At 40.0% G+C, this 22,431-nt stretch overlaps 1 protein-coding gene across 4 annotated transcripts in view; it reads left to right on the top strand.

Annotated features, from left to right (window-relative positions):
* The window catches only part of DOCK4 (dedicator of cytokinesis 4), a 248,967-nt gene extending 227,368 nt beyond the window's left edge, over nucleotides 1-21,599 (top strand). The window contains exons 42-53 of one of the 4 annotated variants that reach the window (XM_082770222.1): nucleotides 1,162-1,338; nucleotides 4,826-4,909; nucleotides 6,348-6,467; nucleotides 6,839-6,960; nucleotides 7,284-7,404; nucleotides 7,915-7,996; nucleotides 8,232-8,341; nucleotides 9,460-9,627; nucleotides 11,725-11,797; nucleotides 14,375-14,488; nucleotides 15,378-15,439; nucleotides 18,456-21,599. In XM_082770222.1, the coding sequence (XP_082626348.1) occupies nucleotides 1,162-1,338; nucleotides 4,826-4,909; nucleotides 6,348-6,467; nucleotides 6,839-6,960; nucleotides 7,284-7,404; nucleotides 7,915-7,996; nucleotides 8,232-8,341; nucleotides 9,460-9,627; nucleotides 11,725-11,797; nucleotides 14,375-14,488; nucleotides 15,378-15,439; nucleotides 18,456-18,881 (1,659 nt within the window). In that variant the 3' untranslated portion in view covers nucleotides 18,882-21,599. Of the gene's footprint in view, nucleotides 1-1,161; nucleotides 1,339-4,825; nucleotides 4,910-6,347; nucleotides 6,468-6,838; nucleotides 6,961-7,283; nucleotides 7,405-7,914; nucleotides 7,997-8,231; nucleotides 8,342-9,459; nucleotides 9,628-11,724; nucleotides 11,798-14,374; nucleotides 14,489-15,377; nucleotides 15,440-18,455 lie in introns of those variants that run through there. The other 3 variants (XM_082770223.1, XM_082770224.1, XR_014318362.1) reach the window with 3 other exon arrangements.
* Nucleotides 21,600-22,431: the final 832 nt, after the last annotated feature.

Here is a 22,431-nt window from a genome sequence, read left to right as displayed (position 1 = left end):
AGGGAATGGGGGCTGCGGTCAGTCCCTGATGCTTCGTCTCCACGGCTCCTTCACGGTCCCTCTCTGCCCCTGCTCCCTCCCTGGGTCCCTCCCACAGGATGCCGTCCTTCCCAAACTGAGCCTGCAGGGGCTGCCCACAGGCAGCAGCTCTTCAAGCACTGCTCCCACATGGCTCCGTACCATGGGTTCCATCCCCCAGGAGCAAACTGCTCCAGCACGGGTCCCCCATGGGCATCAGCATCCCCCAGACCCCCTGCTCCTGCGTGGGCTCCTCTCCATGGGCTGCAGCTCCGGCCCGGGGCCTGCTCCTGCGGGGGCTCTCCATGGGCTGCAGCCTCCTCCAGGCCACAGCCACCTGCTCCACCTGGGGCTCCTCCATCCATGGGGGGGCTGCAGCGTGGAGATCTGCTCCATGTGGGACCCATGGGCTGCAGGGGGACAGCCTGCTCCACCAGGGGCCTCTCCACAGGCCGCAGGGGAACTGCTGCTGTGTGCCTGGAGCACCTCCTGCCCTCCTGCTGCGCTGAGCTTGGGGGCTGCAGGGCTGGTTCTTACTCCTCACTCTCCCAGCTGCTGTTGTGCAGCAGTTTTTTCCCTTTCTTTAATCTGCTCTCACAGAGAAGCAAATAACATTGCTTATTGGCTCAGCTCTGGATAGTGGTGGATCCCTTTGGAGCTGGCTGAAACTGGCCCTTGTCTAACACGGGACAGCTGCTGGGCTCTGCTCACAGAGGCCAGCCCTGCAGCCAGTCCCCCACTACCAAAACCTTGTCACTTAAATCCAGTGCACTGATCTCACCCCAGATTAGGTAAAGTTAACAAGGACAGTCCAAAAATAGCCCCAAGTCCCAGCAGTTTCACTGGATGTTGATGTGTATGCATTTTGTAGCAGGTGCTGAGCATTCTCCCAGTGTCAGACAATAAATCTACTAGAGAGCATTGTTTGCTTTAGTCCTTGATTACTTGATAAAATTAGTTCTCCCTGTTCGTATGTTTTATAGTGTTGGCCAGATGAGAAAGAACTTTTTCAGCCCCAACACACTAGAACATAGAATAATGTTGTTTTCAGGTTTAGAAATCAACAAAAATTACCTTTAATTTATTTAATCTTTTAACTGAAGATTAAGCGTGTTTGCAATTTTTCCTCACTTCTTTTTTCAGGTGGAAATGAGTCCCCTTGAGAATGCCATTGAAGTTTTAGAAAATAAGAACCTACAGCTGAGAACATTGATCAGTCAGTGTCAAACTCGACAGATGCAAAACATTAACCCTCTCACAATGTGTCTAAATGGGGTCATTGATGCAGCAGTTAATGGTGGTGTTGCTAGATACCAAGAGGTAAGCAATTTATTTTGTATTTATTAAAAATCTGTTATATGATAATTTCTTTCTGATTCCTTGTCTATACATATACAGCTTCTCTGTATGAACTGAGGACAGAAACTGTTACATCAATAATACTTTTAATTACAGTTATTTTATGTTTAGCTGATGTTAAATATATTTAACTTTATTGGAACAACTGTTTTTGTGCAGATAGCTCTATAAACACACTCCACTGATGAGCAGATTCACAATCACTTGCATTCTTTAGTGGTTAATGCTTCTCTTTATCATTATTTTGCTTTAGAAACAGTCAGTTCTAACTGTATTGCTATAATATGTACACTCTGAGCCCGTGTCTGGAGGTACTTCTGGCCAACCAGCAGATTTCATTTTCTATTCTCATGTTCTGATTTACAGGACATAGTTCTTGACAACAAATTAATTAATTTCATAGAATTGTATTCATTTATTTATTTATTATATCCTCCTTCTGCTCCTCTCAAGTTTTTGTTTTCTGGAAAAATCTAGTGAGTTGTAAAATGTATTATTCAAAAATATCCAAACTTTTACTTCAATACTAGATTTGTCTCCAAAAGTTGTTCCTGATTATTATGATCTCTAAATCACCTTAAAAAAAGCTTACATTTTTGGGATGCTATATTTTCATGAAGCTATGTGGGACTGAAACTGCAATAAAAAGAAGGAAGGACTATTTTTTTTCATCTCGGCTTGATCTCTCTGTTTCTCTTACTAGTCTTATGAAATACTTGAATTGACTGCTTGTTCCTTTTCCATTTAAAATGTCAAGTTGAGTAGTTATCCACTTGTGTCAAAGGCTACAAGATTTGGTGTTCAGTCAATAGTGGTAAATTTGATAAAACTGCACCTAAATTAAACGAGAGATTTGAGTCTGCTGTAGTATTAGAACCTGTCATTAATACTGCAGCATTATGAAAGCTGCGGGGCTAACGCAAAGCAATACCATGTTTGATGTTTCACAGCTGCCTTTAAACAAAAAGGACAACAAAGCTGTTTAGCATAGCAAAACACCACGAATGTTGTCCCTGGAGCAATAGAATCATGTCAGAGCTATGTCTGGTTTGAATTAGTAGTATCTGAGTTTGGTCAGAGCTAGCTGGGTGTCTCTGCATGGCTCTTCCCATTCTTCAGGAGTGTATTAAAGGTTTTAGCTTGTTCCATTCTTTTTACTGTTCTTAGCTTCAATTCTTGATCTCCTAGGTAGTCTTCACTTTTAGTTTTTGATTCCCTTCTGTCCTTTACCCATTTCTCTCTCTTTCTCTATCTAAAATAGGATATTACACATTTGTGTTTCACCAGTTTGTGTTTTAAATGCCCAAACTGATTGTACTGGCTGTGAGATTTGTGTGTTTTTTTCTTCACCCTTTTCATATTCCCTTTTTAGTCTTTATGTTTTCCTGCTGTTTCGCCATTTCTCACCTCTTTTCTTTCTTCCTTCTTTCCTGGCCTCTGTAAGTGCTTTTCTCTGTCCATATGGTTTGCTTGCGTTAGCCTTTTCCCCTGTACAAAACTCAGTCAGTCTTGGAGCATGTGGTCTTTAAGGTAAGTTTAACTGTGTCTTTACAGATGCTTTATTTCCCTTTTGGCAACTTCCCAGCTTTAAAACATAGAAGACCCAGCAAATAATGGATTTTGGCCAGCTACTGCCTTCTTGATTCGTCCCTCTTTTTTTTTTTTTTTTTTTTTTCCTTCTTCTTCTCTCCTGATGGGATAAAAAAGATTCATCTCTAATTACTGTGCACTTGATATTGCATCTGTTAGAAGTACCATTTCTTTCACTGGTTTTGGTACAGAGCAGATCCCAAGAAAATCCAGAGAAGTGATAGTTATGCAAAACCTTTCTGTATGCTAAAAAGCATCAAGTGTGTTTTGTGCCCATTAACACCTCTCAGATTGCACTTTATGCTATAACATATGTTCCTTTAATCTCCTTTGCATATGCTATAAATAGAGTAGAGGCACTTTCATGCTTAATTATTGGAAACCACCAGTTTCAAGGCTGTTACTGGATTCAGTCAAATTCTGGTGGTTTTGCTTTTTTCTCCTAAAATACTGGAGATTTTGCTTAAAGTTAGATTATTACATCTCTGACTCATATTACAGCTCTTGCAGTTTTCTCTCAGCTCAAAACTACTGAGACACCACCTGCTTGATATTGAAAAAATATTAAGATTTTAGATAAGGGAAAAAAATTCAGCTGGCAGAAGTTTGGGGTTTGGGATTTTAGCAAGTATCAGAGGTCTCCTTTCTACAGTTTAGACTTACAAGACTTCATGTTGACTTATCTGCAGTGAGAGGGCCATGTGAAATAAATGTTCTTCACTACAGTATCAGCATTTTCTAGATAGGCCTCAGCACTTCCTTATTATGAGTTGCCACAGCATGAGACTTCGGAACTGTCAGAGGAAGGGGTATATCAATCTCCAGCTCCACCTTTCCCTATGTTTACAAATGATTATGCATAGCAGAGATATTAACAGCTGAAGTTGGATGAAGGGTGGATTTAAGTGAGAGAATCACTAACACAAGTGGAAATCAGAGCACAGAGTAACAACTACCATCCTCTTAGCTCTGTGGAAAGCAAACTGTGTGTATGTAAGTATGCGAACGGAGACCTTTTGTGACAAATGCACTTCTGAGAAGGTCTGTAAATCTCTCAAAGGAGCATCTGGGGATTTTCTTTATAGAACAGAGCCGAGCAGTGCTGTGAATTCAGTGTAATCCCTTTGCAGTGTAGGATAGGTGCCATGGTAAGGAAGATGCAACCGTGAACATGTTGCATGAACTATGTCCAGGCTACTGCTGGTAGGTAAAATGACTTCAGGGTATTATGGCTGGTGCTATTTAAGCATTGAAGATGGCATGGAAAGTCATGTAAGCTCATTAACATGCCTTGATGTTTATCAGATGTTCCTGTAGTGGAAAAAAGTGTGGCTTTTTGAAATTTTGAAAATTTCATTTTGAAATCACTGAGTTCTTTCAAACCTTAATCATATTAAGAATGAAAAAGATTGTGTCACAGCTCCAATACATGTAACAGCATACAATTATGTGTTGTTCTTAAGGTATCTTTATATTTAACGGATAGTGAACCTCCTAGTATGAAGACTTCCTGCCTAAATCTTTGCAGTTATTTAAAACTTCTAGATCACAGTAAATGAGGAAGAGATATTTAGTTTCAACAATGATTTCCAAATCAGGTTTCCAAATTTGATTCATGATCTGTCCAGGATACTGAACAACTGATAGAATTACACATAAAGAATGGATTCATTTTATTTGTTCATACTCCAGCAATGCCAAAATGAATAAGTAATTATTTAGCACTATTTAGCATCTTCAATTGTATTGGAAAAGGAACTTTTGTTTCAAAAATACCATGAAGAAAGTGTTGTTTAAAAAAAAGAAGTCTTTTGTTTCTACTCTTTTTACATGACCTTGTGATTTTATTCTCCTTTAGGCATTCTTTATCAAAGAATATGTTTTGAACCATCCAGAGGATGGAGAGAAGATTACGCGCTTGAGAGAGCTGATGCTCGAGCAGGTAAAGTGTGGAAAAAAATGGCTAGGTTGCCTGTTCAGCTGTTCTAGCTAACGTGATATGTCCTCAAATAAAATATTAAATTTCAGAGATTAGTAACTGCTTAGCGGTCTTCGGTATTTTTCTGAATTAGATTCCAAATAGACAGCAACTTCCTATATAAGCAGGTCACGTTAATATATTCTCCCTAGTCCCTTTCATCATCATCTTAATCTGTTCAAGCTATTCTAAGTTAGAAGTTGAACAAGAGCCAATTTTTTGTCTTCTGATGATCATGTGCAAATATTTGCACAACATATTTTACCACTACTACAGAACAGACATTCTCACTAAAAGGTTTGATGGCTTAGCCAAATATTTGTACATTGCAGTTTACCAATAGTACAGAATAGACATTATTTTTACAACAAAGTTTATCGTAAGAGCAAAAAGGGAGAAATTCCACACAGTGGAATGCTCTATTCATTATATGTTCTTTGTATTATTACCTCATTTTTCCTATTTACCGTGGTCCTTATATCATGAATATTCCTCTGTACTAACCCTTAGAATTTAAAAATAAGAGTTAGTAAATTCCTATGACAAAATGTGGACTCCCAGCAATTTCAGTTAAAACCTGTCTGGTACACACAGGTGATGTAACAGAAAACACAAAGTATTCAGAAAGGCCAGGCTGGCTTGGTGTGTGGATGCATCAGCTGGGATTATAAACTGGGGTCAGTGATGCTGTGCAGCTGCATTGCCCCCGAGAGGCCAACTCAAAACATCGGCAGTAGCTCTCATCCAAAGATATTACAGCACAGTATAACTATTTTGTTTTGATATTAAGATTTATCTGACTCACCATTTAACTGATTCAATATTTTATATTCCTGTGACTAAATTCGAGCAAGATGGGAGTTTTAGCAAGGTTATTCTGAAGTCTGTTGTGCCTTACACTGGGGATATACATAAAGCCACTGCTTACTGAGGTCTCTGTGGAAATGAGAGCAGAGAACAAAGGATTTCACAGAAAATACACTCCAAGGTCTCAGGTGGACGTGGTTATTGCTGTTCTCTTTCATGTTTTTTATGATATCTGTTCTCATTTCATTTAGGGCTTAGGACTGCTACTTTGTACATTTAGCCAGATTTTTCACTACATTATCTGTAGTAGTTTTTAGATTAGAACTGAATTCACATAAGCCAAATCTTTTGGAAAATCAAGTAGTAAAATATGAAGAGGCATAAATCCTCTTGTGTGTCCCCTTTTTTTGTCTTAGACATGGTTTGATAACAGTTTTCTCAGGGTTGTAAATAAATTATTTTAATACAATATGTATTTCATCTTTTGAACGACCAACATTTATGATACTACTACTAATAAAAAAGTAATGAAAGTGTAAGGAAAACAGATTAAAAAATATATATTTTCCCCTCTTTCCTGCTGTCTCTTCTGCAGGCACAGATTTTGGAGTTTGGCTTAGCAGTGCATGAGAAGTTCGTGCCCCAGGACATGAGGCCTTTGCACAAAAAGCTGGTGGATCAGTTCTTTGTGATGAAGTCCAGTTTGGGAATACAGGTACATGAGCAGGTGCACAGATGAACCAGGAGACAGTCTAGTTGCGTTAATGGTTTTTAATTTTCCTAAGCAACATATAGTGACATCTTTTGGTTGTTTGTGCACATTACATCTTGTAGTATTACAGTATGACAAAGCAGAGGTAAAGTTCATAAACTTTCAATGCAGTGCAGAGAAAAATATTCATGTTTTACTAAAGGGAAAGTATCATCAACAAAAAGTTAAAATGTTTTTTTTTGTTGTTGTTGTTTTTTTTGCTAATGATGAGGCTGATCTAAAACACAGCTGTAACTATTCAAATGAATATCTGTGTGTCACAAAATACTTAGTGATGTTATGTTCATTGTAACCAGTCTTTTCACACCTTGCAGGAATTTTCTGCATGTGTGCAAGCTAGCCCTATCCATTTCCCAAATGGAAGCCCTCGTGTATGCCGAAATTCAATACCTGTTTCTATGAGTCCAGATGGTGCCCGGGTAATACCACGACGCAGGCAAGTTAAATTAATAAAAGCTGTTAATGTTGTTCCTCATGGAAGATGACCCATAGCGTATTTTGTGTGCACACTTGGAAGTGTGTGCACACATGGAAGATGACCCCTAGAATGTTTTGTGTGCACACTTCCTTCCTCTAAGGTCAGCCCGAAGTATCTTCAGGCATGAATCTTCAGACTTCTCACTTTCTCTCTTCCCCCTTCTCCCTCACCAATAAATTCAAATTAAATTGTAGAGGTTAATGTCATGTGCTGTTTTCACATGAAAAATGATGATTGGCAACTGCAGTTAACCATTTTGTATTTCATTATTTTCATAATAGTCCCTTGAGTTACCCAGCTGTCAATCGGTATTCATCCTCATCACTGTCATCCCAAGCTTCTGCTGAAGTCAGCAATATCACTGGGCAATCAGAAAGCTCTGATGAAGTTTTTAACATGCAGGTACAAATTATTGTCATTCTTCAAACCATTTTTTTCTTGTGAAGTTACTTACTTATTAAATTAGTGTTTCTATTATTCCATTCAGAAATCTAAAAGTCACTGCTGATACATTTTTAAAACAAATATTTAAACGGGCTGTTAACCTCGTTAAATTACAAAGGACAATTTTTATGTAAATGTTTCTTCCAAACTTGGAGTATGAATTTTTGACCACATTAGTAAGAATCAATTCACTTTGCAAAATTATCTGACCTTATTTAGACATTTCTGTCCAGTAGTCACAGTGACATAATTATTTTAACATATTAATTGTATTTCTATTTATTCAATATTGTACTTAATCATTTTGTGTAGTTACGCTAATGTTCTTTATACTGTTTTGTTGAAAAGCTTCTATAGCAAGTTACTAGTTCTTTATTTTTGGAAAAAAGTTTTAGTGAAATGTATTATAAACTTTTGCTTTCCAAAGTAGTAAGTATGCAGTGATAACACCATCTCTTCTGTGCACAGCCTAGTCCATCTACCTCAAGCCTGAGTTCTACTCATTCTGCTTCACCTAATGTGACCAGTTCTGCTCCATCCAGTGCCAGAGGTCAGTGCTCATCGCCTGTGGTAAACTGAATTAAATGATTCTTGATATGTTGCACAGCTGAATCCTTAAATAACTTTTTGCACAATGTCACCAGACATTGAATTTGGCCTTTTTTTTTTTTGAGGAATGAGAATTATTGGTAGCAGAGGATTTCTTTGTCATATATAGCCTTAGAGAACTGAAATGCCTGAATATCAGTGTATGTATTTAATCCCATGACACGTTTATATTGTAGCCTCTCCTCTGTTGTCTGACAAACATAAGCATTCCCGAGATAACTCTTGCCTGTCCCCGAGAGAGAGGCCCTGCAGTGCCATCTACCCTACTCCTTCAGAAACCTCACAGGTAGGAAACTTTCTGGGAGGCCCCCAAAAGTGAAGATGACATTAAAGGCACTTGAACTTTGAGCAGATTTTGTCCGCTCACTGCTATGGTACATATATATTTTAATAAATAACAGCTTAGCACACATGAAAGAGGGGTGAATAGAATGCACTGTACTTGATCACATTTCTGCTTCCTTTTATGGGTTTAGATCTGGTTTTGATATTTACTCACTGGAGTGAGAGGTGGAAAGACTTACCAGATCATGTAACATGCTTCTCTAAAACAGCAATATTTGTTCAATCTAGAGAAGATCTAAAATGGAAAAACTAGCAGTTATCCTAGCAGTTGTCCATGTTGACCTCCCCTTAATCTCTTTGAAATAGCTAATCCATCACAGTGCTAAGCCACTGTGAGATAATAACCCGGTCCATGTGGCAATTCGTATTTTCAGTGGAGTTTCAGAAAATATGTTATGTCACTCCAGAGGAAAGAATGAGTTGAGTTCTTACCTTAAAATTATTGCTACGTAGGTCTGTATACAATCCGTATCTTTTGAATTATCTGAAATGCAAAATGGGCTTGGTGAGCTAGGCAATTTGGAATCCTTATTTCATCTTTTCTTCTGATTGGACCTGCTTTTCTAAAGCACTTTCCTTTAATATAGTCACTATTTCAGTCCACACCATTACACTATGCACATCTTGCTGCAGATGAGAAAGAGGAGAAGTCTATAGTAGAAGTCCCTCTTTTCAACAGTAATTCTCATTTCCACCAGAAGTTTTGCGTCTTATAAAATACGATGTGGTAGCTCAGGATCCTTTATTTTAGACATGGTTTGTTGATCTCTCTTTAGTTGTTGCATTCTTGTCTCTTGCTCCTTGAGTTACTGAGTTGTCTGAAGTTTTTCATCTTCTGGTTTAAGCCCTCATGCTACTACCTAAGGGCTTGAGAACTAGTATTGAAGCTTAGCCAGACTTAACAACAGTCCTCAGTGAGTACTTACTGATATATCTATTGGGCACTTTCTCACTGGTAGTGGAGCCAAACCAGTGTGCAGGAAAGACCAGGAGATGTTCTTTAAATAACGCGGTTTTACAGCTTGCCGCAAAGAAAAATTATCCCGTTTTTGCTCCCAGACTGCAAACTCTTGCTTTGCCAAGTGGAATGTGACTTCTGTTCCCCACTCTACCCGAGATTCGATAAGGGAGGCTGAGGAGCTCGTAGGCCCAGTCCCCACTCACCCAGAAACTCGCCTGGCAGCAAAATCTCCCAATCTGTCTCTACCCTCAGTGTCCCAAGAGAGGGTAAGTAGAAAACTAACTTGCTTGTACAGTGAAGCATGTTTCAAAGATGAGAAGGCCTGACAGTTTCTTTTTGCGCTTTTAACTATAAATGAGGATATATCTTTCTGGGGAAAGGTGCAGTTTCTTCCTCCAGTGCTGTATTTCCTGAGTAGTGATCAGAAGGAAAATTCTGGTTCTCTACATTATGAAGAAATCCTCAGGACAACTGTAAGGAGATATCTTGGAGACAACCACAACTCTCATTAGAATTTAGATGCTCACGTTTTTCCTTGTACTTTCTATTTTTATTCTAACACAAGTAAACTTTTACAGTTTGGGTTGGAGCTTCACACTACATTAATGAGGAAAGGACCACCCTTTATGAATATCTTTGTTATGGCTTAACAAATGTAATTTTCACAATATTTTTTCAACCTGGAAGCATGAGATGTACAGGCAAATTCCTGCTCTTCAAGTCCAAATCCAGTCCTTTCAGGCTGTAGCAACCTCTTTTAAGGAAGTTTGATGGATTGAGTAGAACTGGACCACAGCAGTACTGCATCTGATCCTTCATTGAAACTGCTGCTCAAGGTTCTCTACGTATAGCTACATTCTGTCAGCATCTGTTTCTGATTGCTTTGTGATCTCTGACTGAGCAATTGTATGATGTCTCTCCAGCTTCTTCCATGCTCTGAGGGTGATTGTCTATTGTCATTGACTGGTTCCTTAGTTTTTGTGCTATTCTTCTTCCAGCTAGAGCTTTTTGGCTTTCACATTTTTGGTTCTTTTGCATCTCATTATGTTCTTCCATATGGTTTTATATTCCATTGTTTCAGCATGTCTTCATTCCTCTGTAATTCATGCAGCTTTTGCCACTTTTAGCTCCCCCAATTTCAGTTGCTTTTTCAGCTTCTGCTCTTTACCTTCACAACAGAAGACAGACCTCAGCAGTAGCGCTACACTTGCCCACCAAATCCTAAAATACTGCAAACTTGCTACATAGTGAACATTTGATCCACACTAGGCAGGAACATCTGATCGCATTTTCTATCACATTAGAATACACACATAGTTACACCTCCTCAGTGTAATGGTAACTCCAGGAAAAAAGAAAATGCCTGATCCTGTGTGAAGAGCACAGCACAGATGGGCAAACCTAGTCTATGTCAAAGTCTACCAATACATTCACTTACAAGATGCTTTAAATCAAGTCAAATAGGGCATGGATTCTGTGATTCTGTATTTATTCTTCACTCTGAAACATGGTGCTGCAAAAGATCTACGATGATTGCTCTGGAGATGGGTTTGCCATTGTGTGGAACCACAGTGTAGTGACTCAGCAGCTTGGCACGGGGCCTTCATGAACACTGGGAGGAGGTGTGAGAATAGGGTTTGATAGGTTTGGATTTCACTGATCTTCCCTCAATAAAATGAAAAAAGAAAAAAAAAAAAAAAAGTAAAATTGGAATTAACTGTATATTATTTACTCTTGTTGTCAGGATAAACTAGTAACCCACTGATTGAATGTTGCCAAAAGAAATAATTAGTGGAATTTTAAAGTAATTTTGTAAATGTTCTGTGACACTTTTAAGTTAATATTCAGAAAAAGAAAGGAAAAACATACCTTGTGGATCAGGTCTTATCCACAAGAGAAACAAGAATGATACTACTAAAAAGTTAGGGTAGGAAATAATACATTATGATCTTCAAAGGTAACAGCCATAATTTAAATATCTTCAAACACTACACCTTGGCCAGATGCTGATTCTGCAATGAAGTTATTGCAAATCTATCCGTGCACATGTTTAACACTTCATCAAGTTAACTCACTCAGATATCACTTGAGGAATGAGCCTCGTTTCATCTTGGAGGGAGCAGGAAACTGACAGAGTTCAGTATATGATAATCTTCCCACTGAGTGTGTACAATTTTCAGACAACTAGTCTGTTCGTATACATGTGTTTTTATTAAGCTATTTATGTTCGTAGGTGGTGTTTATCACTCTACCTCCAAGTAGACTTGTGTGGTAGGGATAACAACAAAAATATATTTGTTTTCTCAAAGGCTACTCAAATACATTTGCAGTTATACATAAACTGTGCTGTTCTCAATTTACAGAGAATGCTGTTTAATCATGTTGGAGATGGTGCTTTGCCACGAAGTGATTCCAATCTGCCTGGCGCTGACAAAGGTGAGTGGAAATCATAGAATCATTAAGGTTGGAAAAATCCTCTAAGATCATCTGGCCTGACCATCCCTCTACCACAAATATCACCCTACCACTCTTGGAATCTATGAAAATTCATGTCATGTTCTTGTAGAATGCCAACTCTTGAGCACATAATGTCATCTCCAAGCCTCAAAGCACTAAAGCACGCTAATGTTGTCAAGTTTCAAAGCACTGCCGAAAAGAGGAGTAAATGGTGCCTGTTCGAACTGAGTGAACTCAGAAGGGCCCATGAGTTTAAAGGAAAGGGTGGTGCAGATTGTGTGAGATCTGTCCTTTCACCTGCTTTGTTAGAGTAGTGTAGGGAGTTGAACCCTGTTGAATATGGACTTCTGGAGACTAGGGCAAAGGGAAGCTGAAGTTCCATGGGCAGGATCATGAAGTCTGGTACCTGCAAGTTCCCTTTATCAAACATGTCTCTGTGATTCTGGTTACACTTTGGAAGGGAAAAGATCAATTTCTGTTTGTTTGTATGTTTTTTCCTAATCAGAATAAATAAGAAAGAAACCTTTGAATTTCAATAACAATATTGCCTTCTATAATTTTTCACGTGGGGAAATTCAATATTATTGGCACAGTTGTTTTGCCAAGATTTTGTTATGTGCTCTTTTATGCATTTTGTGCTCCATAATTTCATTGTGCTACCCTTTGTTGCACCCTGAATAAAGGCTACAATAAAATAGATGTATTAAAAGCTAACATTTCAAGAGCATACTGTAAACAAGAACTGACGAAGAATCAGATTTTCATCAGTAAGAGTTGATTTTTATAAATATTTGTGTGTGCAAGTTTTGGTGTAAAATGAAGAGTGGAATTTTTCATAGGAGTGAAAGACATGAAATAACATGAAAATGTCAAAACTTTTCCATTGGTCTGTGCAGCCAAGTACATTACAAAATTGCTAAAATAAAGTATTCTCTCCAGGAGACTTTTTAGCAGTCCAAAGAATTGACTACTAGGGTAACTTAAAAGGAAAAAAATTGGCTTCTCAAGAGATTCAGGCATTTGAAGTACCCAGGCCTGGTGCCAAGTCATTTTTAGGATGAGGGCAAAACCGTGCTGCTAGGTGACAGCCTACCATAAAAAGCAAACAGTGAATTGCATACTCTGGCAATAAAAAGGCAAAATGATCCTCTAGAAAACAGACAGATTATTCTGTGCGCTATTCTCAGGGTCAACTGATGTGCAATTATGCTGTAACAATATTGTTACAGATACGGTACAAATAATATATATATATAATGTTTTTTTGTGTTGTCTGGTATAGGCCAGTATAGCATGATTCCAGTCCGTCTGAAAGCCCTTGTTGCTTCTACAATAGCAATAATTGCTAACATGAATTAGCATTCAGCAGCAGCACTTTGCTTTCCACACCATCTTAGTAAATGAGCATGAAGTTCTTCCACGTGGTTCCTCACAAGTGTGACACTAGCAGACAACAAGGAAACTGTCATGCAAGGCATGAGCTCATGTTACTTCCTGAAAAACTTTTAACTTGGTGGAAGAGGTTTGAGGTTAAAGCTCTCAGGTATTCTTCGCCTCTGTTAGTTTGTTTGTTTGTCTCATTTTTTGTTTGTTTGTTTTCTTTGGAAGCAGCTTGTTCACCGTTTATAGGATGTGTAAGAAAAATTGCAAATTTTTCGTTCATTTGTATCCTGTGCATGTTAAATGCCCTTTGTGTCTGTCTTACTCTTTCCAATAGCAGTGGCTCTATGATAACAAGAAATAATCCAGTTCCATTTATTAAGCTGTTCCAAACTTTATGGGAATCATTCAGTTAGAGACATGGAATTTGGTAAAAGTAACACAGATAATACAAAGGCCAGTTTTATACATGTCCAGGTGATAGTCAATTTGCAGGCTCCTGGACCACGGATACAGACAGTGTGTATGAATTGAGTTAATCCATAATATTTTAATCTGATTTTGTTCAAACGCTTTTACATTTCTTCCCCTCTTCACTCCCTCCATTTTGTGCCCTTCTTTCCATCTTCTTTCACTTCTGAGTTCATAGCCTATGAGGCAACAAAAGACTGTTAGCACTGAAAGCTTTCTGAGGGATCTTGATTGGAACTTGGTGAGTTCCTTTCTCTAGTCCCTTCTGCATATAAAATGAGTTAATGGAAACAGTTTGTGAATAGGCTGTTCTCTTACACCTAGAAACCTTTAAATAGGAGTCTGGTGCAAAGATAAACTGATGATATTAACAGGCTTCAAGCTTATCTCCCTTTGTGGGAGATTTGCAGTACACCAGAGTGGTATATCAGCTGCTGCTGTCATTGGTGGTCCAAACTGCTATATAATCTCAAACTGACCCAAGGGCCAGATGCATATGTCAGGCAAACCAGGAGACTGACAGGCTTTGCTTAAGAGCCTTTCAAATGATGATGCAACCATGAGAGTTTTTCAGGCATCCTGTTACAGTTGTTTAACATTTTCACTCTGCATATTTGTACCCTCGCAGAGAAAGGCAAGTAAGAGAGCTTGAATGTGACAGCTAAAAGTGGTGCTGCCTGTGTCAGCTTTTGCATTCTCTTCCAGCTGTAAACACCACTCCCAGCAGCTGGAGCCTGGACAGTGGGAAAGAAGCCAGAAACACATCAGAGAGTGGAAAGCTTATATCTCCTCCTGTACCACCGAGACCTGCACAGACTGGTGAGTTAATGGACATCTCAGGCTAAGCTCCAGTTAAAAAATGATTTACTTGAGTGCTTAGATTCTTTCCGCTCTGACTAACATTTAGCTTCTTGGGCACGTTAGTTTATTATTTGATTACTTACATAGAAGGCTGTAGAACTTCAAGTATTTTCATCTCATTAGGCTTCTTTGTAGCATTCTGTTTCCAGTACTCTGCCTCTTCATTTAATGACTGTGTAGTTTCAGACAGTTCATTCTGGTAACTAGGGAGGATGATCAAATTTAATCTTTTGATCTTATGATAATTAGAGGTTAGCAATCGGAAATGATCATTAAAGAAAAAGAATCTTACCACATGCACAGCAATCATGAAAGTACGTGAGTTCTGTTCCTATAACCAATTTGCCCTTCAAAAGACTAATTTCCATTTAAAGAAAAGACTTCTTAAGTGGTATTAGAAATATAATTGCTCTCAAGGGGGTGGAAACTTTTTGGAGTTTTAGCCTTATGCCTCAAAGTAAGTACATTTTGTATTGTATTTTTTCTTACTTAAAAATACAGAACATAGTTCTTAAGAAAAAAAAAAAGGAGGATGGGAAAAGGGGAGAAGAAAATACTGACTTAATTTGAGTCCTGTATTATTTGGTAGGATGTAAACCAATTTAAAGTGGTATAAAATAAAAGATGGATGTAGAAATTTCTTGTATTTTATTGATTATATGGCAAGATAATCCTGAAAAAAAAAATATAAACAGTATCTCTAAGACTATTTGCAACTATTGAGCAAATACATAGAGGGAATCAGAGATAATGTTTGTATGTAGAATGATCTATTTAAAAAGATTTCTTAATGAAAATTTTAAAGCTGTAATGCTAAGACTGCAGTGAAATCTTTCTGACTTTACAGCATCACCAGCAAGACACATAGCCACTGTTTCCCCTTCTCCTGCTGGCAGATCACCAATGAAGGTACTGTCTTTTTGCAAGTGAATTTCCTTTGTGGGACTGACTGTAGGTGTTGTGAGGTAGATCATATACATTAAATATGTTATTTGGGATTACATCTTTAATTCATTATACTGAATTATATATATTTAGTTCAATATCATATGCCTATTCAAAATCCAAAAAGTAAGTAGTCATAACAATCATAGCAGGTCTGAAGATTTTCAAAACTGCAGGTAAGAAATATAACCTTCGGGCTCTGTAGTGTGTCAGTATCAGACTTCTCACTAACATGTGCAATCAAGCTCACCTGAGTCAGTGGACAAAATGGAGTGTGAGAAATAAATGTAAGAAGTGCCAGCTAGTCCAGAATGCTGTCTCCAGCAGTGGCAAAAGGAGATGCCAGTTAAGGAGACACTGTTGTGCAGCCCATTCCTCTTACTCCTCCAGCATCCAGAGCTGTTGCGTTAAAGGGTGTTAATCTCTGATCCAGCAATTTTAACACCCAGTGCCTCTGCAGAGCTGTCCAGGGAGGCTGTGTGAGAAGTTGGAAGGAGTTTGAAGCTTGTCGGTAGGAAACACTAGGCACATCCTGTGAATAAGCATTGGTTCTTCTGTGGAAGCTGGGCGCCCATAGCAACAGCGGCTAAACTGAGCAGGTTTCATTTCTGTTTCAAGATATTTGAAGATATTGGTACCCGTTTGTTGTGCAACATCTTATTGGTTAGAAAGCCTGACCAGGAAATCTGTCTCCCATGGCACCGGAGGACATGAACACACAGCCTGTGCACACTCCATGAAAACCCCGCTGCTGACAGACTGCACAACACTAGTCTCAGGGATAAACTCTGCCAACCCATTGAAGCTGGGATAATTGTGCAGTTGGAATTACAGGGGTCAGCAACCTAGAGGGAGAGCAAATCAGAGGGTGCGCATCTCCTGGGGGCAAGAGAAGTGGCACCCCAAAAACGCCTCCTTTCCCTTGAGGTCCCTAACCACAAGTCTGCAGTCATTTTTCTGCCTACTGTCCCATGAGCCTGCTACTTCTCCACTTGTGTTGCTGCAAAGTGGACCAGGTTCAACACAGAGTGATTTTGCTTGACGTCAAGTGCCCATAGTCCCATTGCCATGGTACACTTCTGCTGAAGCGAGTGCTGATGCCAGGTTTTGCACTAGCTGCTTACGAGGAAGCGTGTCAGAGCATTAGGGTGTTGTACAAAAGGCGAGTGGCGACCTGCATTCTTCAATTGACTCAGTACATCTGGTTCTTAGGGGTATCTCAAGCTCATCCTAACCTTTTCTTTAAAGGCCCAGGCAGAATTTAAGCATTTTACAGCCAAACTCTGGAATGAATGCCACCTGGGAGGAGAGGAATGTTGGCCCAGAATACTTGTGAGAGTTGCTGGATCTCGCTTCAGGCATCCATGAGTTTCCAGACACTTTGGGTGTCTAGACTGTTACTCACCGCCGACAGGAGCAGTTTGCAGCGCTGTCAGGAGCTAAGTGCTTACCCTTGCTCAGCTCCTGAATTGAAGCAGGCAGGATTTATGCATATTTGCTCCCGTTCTGAGTGACAAAAGCAAAGCTTCTAGATCTTATCTATAGTCACTTAATCCAAGTGTCAAGTGCTCTTGGAACATGAACCTATTGCATCACTTATTTGAAAACTTTGACCCTGGATGTTTGTGTGGATAGGAGTGCAGCTGCAGCTTCCTTACACACAGGGGGACAGAATCTGAAGCAAGTATTTAATAAGCAGCATCCCCACAACGTGTGAAATGTTTTCAACATGTACTGAGGTTATAAGAAAACTTGCTCTGTTTTTCTGTAGCTCGAATGGCTCAATCTTTAGCTTTTGTTCCAGCTGTTATGTTCTGCCAGAGAAGGCTGTCTTAGTCCAAAACCCACTGATGCAAATGAATATTTTTCCATTGCTTTCAGGGCGATGCGGATCCAGTCCTAATAACTGAGATTATCTCAACAGAATAAAGTCAGTGCAGCCAGCTCGTACCTTTCTGCCCCTTTTCACTCCCTCCCCTCCTCACCCCTGTTGCATGGCTCACACTTCTCTCACCTAAAGCTGAGCAGCTGGGTGCCAGGCAGTCTAATAAGAACCGGGGTCAGAAATGTGTCTTTGACATGATTTCTCCTGTTCTTTGTTAGTCTGTGCTAGAGACCATTAAATCTAGGTTGTCTCAGGCTGCTCTTGTCAAAATCAGACATGTCGCAAAGCCTTTTCAACTTGTGACGTGTGCTCTAGCATCTGACAGCGTTAGCTGAACTTGCTTTGCTAGGAGAGGACTCCACAGTGTCAGATAGGGCTTTCCTGCCCCTGCCTCTGCTCCTTGTCGGTGCTGTTGTTGGGCCCTCACTTTCCCCACAGACCCGCAGGCCTGCTGGTGTAGCACCTGCAACATTTGCCCTCCCCCGGACCCTTGTCCCCAGGGCTGTGGTGGTGTTTGGGGTCATGCAGAGCAGCACGGTGCGTCTGAAAAACACCCGGGAGAGGGGATGGAGGAACTGCAGTGCAAACGCCACGGCCTAAATGTGCTTTTCGTTGCATGACTTAACTAAAAGTTGTGAGAACAGCTTTGGAAAATCGATGTTGAAGAAGAGATCGAAGCATCGGCTCTGAATGCGATGCAAGTCCTGTGTTTTGGCGTTAGGGGGCAGGACACCACTAGGCAGACACGATGTGTGGGTATGTATTGCGCTTAAAGAGCTGAGAAACTCGAGAGTTCGTTTTAAAGGCTTCCAGATTTTTCCAGAGTGTGATGATAATCAGATAACATTTAAATACAGTTTTGCTTCTACTTAAATTAATTACTGGCATGAGCACTGCTTAGGGTGTACTTGGGCACTTTTGAAACTAGCTCATTATTGGTTTCTCACTGGTTCCTAATTAAAACCGAAATGCAGCGCTTTACATCTATCAAACCATGGAACCTGTGCAAATGCCTCTTTGTTTTCAGTCTGGGGGCTGAAATCTCTCCCTGCTTTACCCCGGGTAAATTCTTCTTATGCCCTTTCGTTTGAGCAGGGGTCCGTGCAGTCATTCACGCCGTCTCCAGTGGAGTATCACTCCTCGGGGCTCATATCCAATTCCCCGGTGCTGTCGGGGAGCTACAGCAGCGGCATCTCTTCGCTCAGCCGATGTAGCACGTCGGAGACGTCGGGCTTCGAAAGCCAAGGCAGCGAACAAGCAGTGACTGTCCCGAGCTACAACGTTTCGGAGGAGCCTGTGAGAAAAGAAAGCAAAACCCCGCCACCTTACAGCGTGTACGAGCGGACTTTGAAACGCCCCGTTCCTCTACCTCACAGCCTCTCCATCCCGCCCGCCACAGACCCGCCGGCGCTGCCGCCCAAGCCGCAGCTGGTGCGGCCAAACAACCTGGAGAACAGCAGCAGGAGGACTGAGCAGGTTCCCCGGCCCAGGCCTCTGCCGCGAAAAGTGTCTCAGTTATGAGAAGCCACTTTTTTTGTATTTAATCTCAACCAATCCATGACCGTTTAGGAAATGGTATTTTTTTAAAAATGGTAAAATGCGTTTAGTTAGGCACTTTAATGTTTTGCCCACTTTTTCTTTTCAATAATTTTTAAATGCTTGTTAATATTAAGTTGCACATTTTTAAATGAAATTACTAACTTAGGTTGCCAGATATTGCAGGAAGCATGAATGAGAGGCTTTTTTTTTTTTTTTTTTACTTTCATGGTGGTGAATACTGATAAATGCTTTTATTTGTACTTTGTTTTTATTTAAAAAATTGAATCTAAAACCCTACAATTCTCATCTGAGCTAGCTGAATGCTTCTTACAAAACACAGAATATACTGACTGGACCTTTACTACTAGAAATAAATGCACGCTTTCTAACCAAGTGTAGTCTGTAGACTAGGATGTTTCCGCAAGTAGGCTGGAAGTTGTTTCTCTTATCTGTTGAGCAGGTTGGTCATTTCAAATGTCTGTGGAAAAACTGAGATATGATGCAAGTTATACTGCAGAGAACTGAGCAGGAACATGGTTTGGAATTTTTGAAGCAAATACTTGGTTCATGTTATTTTTGAGATTGGGAAATACCTGCATTTCGTTCAGTGGAGAGCACCTTAATGGTGAATCTTGATAAGATTTCTGTGCCATGATTGTATTGCTGTACCCAGTGCATCCTTTTCTTTTTGAGGTGCAATTTACCTTTATTGTTCCAGTTACTGGGTTTGTTTTGATTTGTTTTTAAAAACTAGCAGTTTGCCAGTGAAGGTTCTCTGCTGTTTTTTAAGAGTTCATCCCAAAATGTGGTCTATGTGTTACTTGGGTACAAACAAACATGTTCATTTTATTCATGTACAAGAATTGGCGCTGGCTAGCACCAGGGCAATCCACTAAATGAACTAAATTGAGAAAACACAAATTAATGGGTATCTGTCAACAAATTTCAAAAGCGAGTTCAAAGGTCGTTAACAATTTGATAACAACCTACCAAGATTCTGAACAGCTCCTGGGGTGTGCACGTACCAGGTGGAGTCAGGTTTGGGGTTCGCTTTTTAGCTGGAGTTCGACACCATCGCCTATTGCAGGAGGATGGCGTTTGGCCTTACGTTGTGTTTTGGTGACCGGCATCTAGAAAGCCAGTGCCAAGTTGTAGGAATGTGGAGAGGAAAAAAAGAAAAGGAAAAAAAAAAAAAAAAAAAAAAAAAGCACCTTCTGTATGTATTTTTTGTATCCTCTTTCTTTTACTGACTATTTAACATATGCTTGGGAGCAGATGTATGAACTGCATTTTAAATCATGCTGTTAAAAATATTCTCCCTCTTTTGTTGGGAAGCTCATGTCGATTTTAGCTGTGTCTGATTTGTTGATAGTTTAACTGGAAGAAAGTGACCACTTTTTATATTCTCTCGATTAAGCCTTCAGCAGTTACAAGCTGCTGATGGTGGTTATAGAGGTTTTCTATAATAAATGTTCAAGTATTTTTGTACATAATTGGTAAATTTTAATAAGGAGTGTACCATTATGTGAAAAAGAAGCGAACAGTTGTGTATGCAGTAAGATTGTTATAATTATGCCAAATACTTTATGTATGGAAAAAAGAATATTTGTAAATATGTGCTTTTAACAATAATTCTGCCATATTGACTTTACAGTTTTGAATGTCAGAAAAAATTAATATATGTTAAAATATTTATGTTTTAGTGAAAGTATTCATAACTTGAAAAGGAACAAATGAATTTTAGCTTTGTATCTTGCTGATTTCAAAGTCTGAAATTCCTTGAGCTAGCTCTTGCTTCCAACTATAACATTTTTGTGTCTGTAACCACATCATAAAAGGTGTAGAAGGCTACATATTTATGCTGATATAAAGAGGTAATGCCTGAGATTTAAATAAGGTGTCACACGTAAGATAACAAAGCTGCTTTGTTTTTGTTTTTGTTTGTTCTTTTTGTTTTGTTTTGTTTTTCTTTCCCCCTGTGTAGTTTAATAGATTTTGTTGGCTAGTGCTTGAGCACAGTATGAATCAGTGTTATTTGCTCCTGAAGCCATTTTTTTTATTTCTGGCAGTGAGCAGAGTTGTTGAATTTATCATTTGTGTGTGTTACTGAAGTCAGCTTTGCAGCAAAACATTTCACGAGTTTCTGTTTACCTAGGCACTCGTCTTGGCTGCTGCATAATGGTAATATTGGAATAGAATGACTTGATTAATCTTTACAGTACAACTTGTTTTCTACGGAATGAGAGATTATAAATCAGTTTATCATGGAATTTAAGTTCTGACTCCTTGTCTTGCTAAATCCACATTCATTTGTATTAAATATCTCCCGATGGATCTAGTTTTCTCCCTACTTGGATCCTTAATTGCTTTGTGAGACAAGGTGGAGAGCACTGACCTGCTCTTCTGAACAAGTGAGGAACGTGAAATTCACTGTGAGAGTTCATTGTAAATTAACCTGCATGAGCGCTCTGTTTTTACAACCATGACATCGGGAATACTCTGAATGATAGCAGATGGTATAAAATTGACAGAGTACTCTAAAACTGAGCTGACAAATTTTCTGCTTAGCCGGTTTTGACAAATTGATTCTGTAGATCAGCTTTTCAACCTGATTTCCTATAAAAATGTAGTATGAAATTTTGTTATGTATGTTGCAATATCCAGAGCTTGAAACCCTAATGTAAATAAAGGTCTCGTTTGAATTTTATGCATCGCTCCTAAATGCAATTTGGTCACTTTGGGGATGGTGGCGAGCAATTCAGCAGCTCATAAAAGCAGACCCACAGGAACAGGTTGCTGTTTCTTCTCAGTAGCTGGAGCGTTAGCTAACATAGACGCGATGGTTGGGGTGATCATGTATTCAAACATTGCCTTTGAGCTGCTGCTGTCTCTGGGATGCCACAGAAGCGGCTGCAGGCTCAGTCAGCTGGCTTGTAAACGGTGCCATTCAGCCCCATCCTCCCGATGGGCTCCTGCTTGTAAGTGGGAGCGAGCTACTTGCCCTGAAGTCCCAAGGAAGATCACGGCCTGTGTCCCGAGCAGAGCACAAAGCTAAAGTTGGCTCTTGCTAATAAAGTTTTTAGGGTGGTATGGATATGGCCGAGTTCACCTGGAGCAGAGCAGTTACATGTGGATCTCCGTGTGAAGACTGCACCTGGCTGTCCTGCCCTGGCAGTCCTTTCTTACCTGCAAATTGTCCAAAGGAGTCTGCAAACAGCCCCATGAGCCAGCTAAAAGATACCTATTGGCAGGACAGGTCAATGGCTGAGGTGTAAATGGCAAAAAGCAGTGTGTCTGAACGTAGCTGGGTGCAGTGAGGATTGCAGCAGCCTTGTGCCAGTAACCCAAGGGGCTGGCAGATGCTGCTGGTTGCTCCAGGGCCCTGCTGGTAGCTGGGTTTTAGCCCAACACCTTGGTGGGCCGGGCAGGGCCTTACAGGTACCTGCTGAGGGGCAGAGCAGGGTGAAAGGGGGCTTGCCACTGGAGCCCGTGGGATCCTGAGCTTGAACCATTCCCCATCGGATTCTGTAAG

Source organism: Aythya marila (genome assembly GCF_965140915.1).
Source record: "Aythya marila genome assembly, chromosome: 1".
Taxonomy (NCBI): Eukaryota; Metazoa; Chordata; class Aves; order Anseriformes; family Anatidae; genus Aythya; species Aythya marila.
The sequence above is the reverse complement of the archived record's forward strand: the minus strand, read 5'-3'. Positions and strand labels throughout refer to the sequence as shown.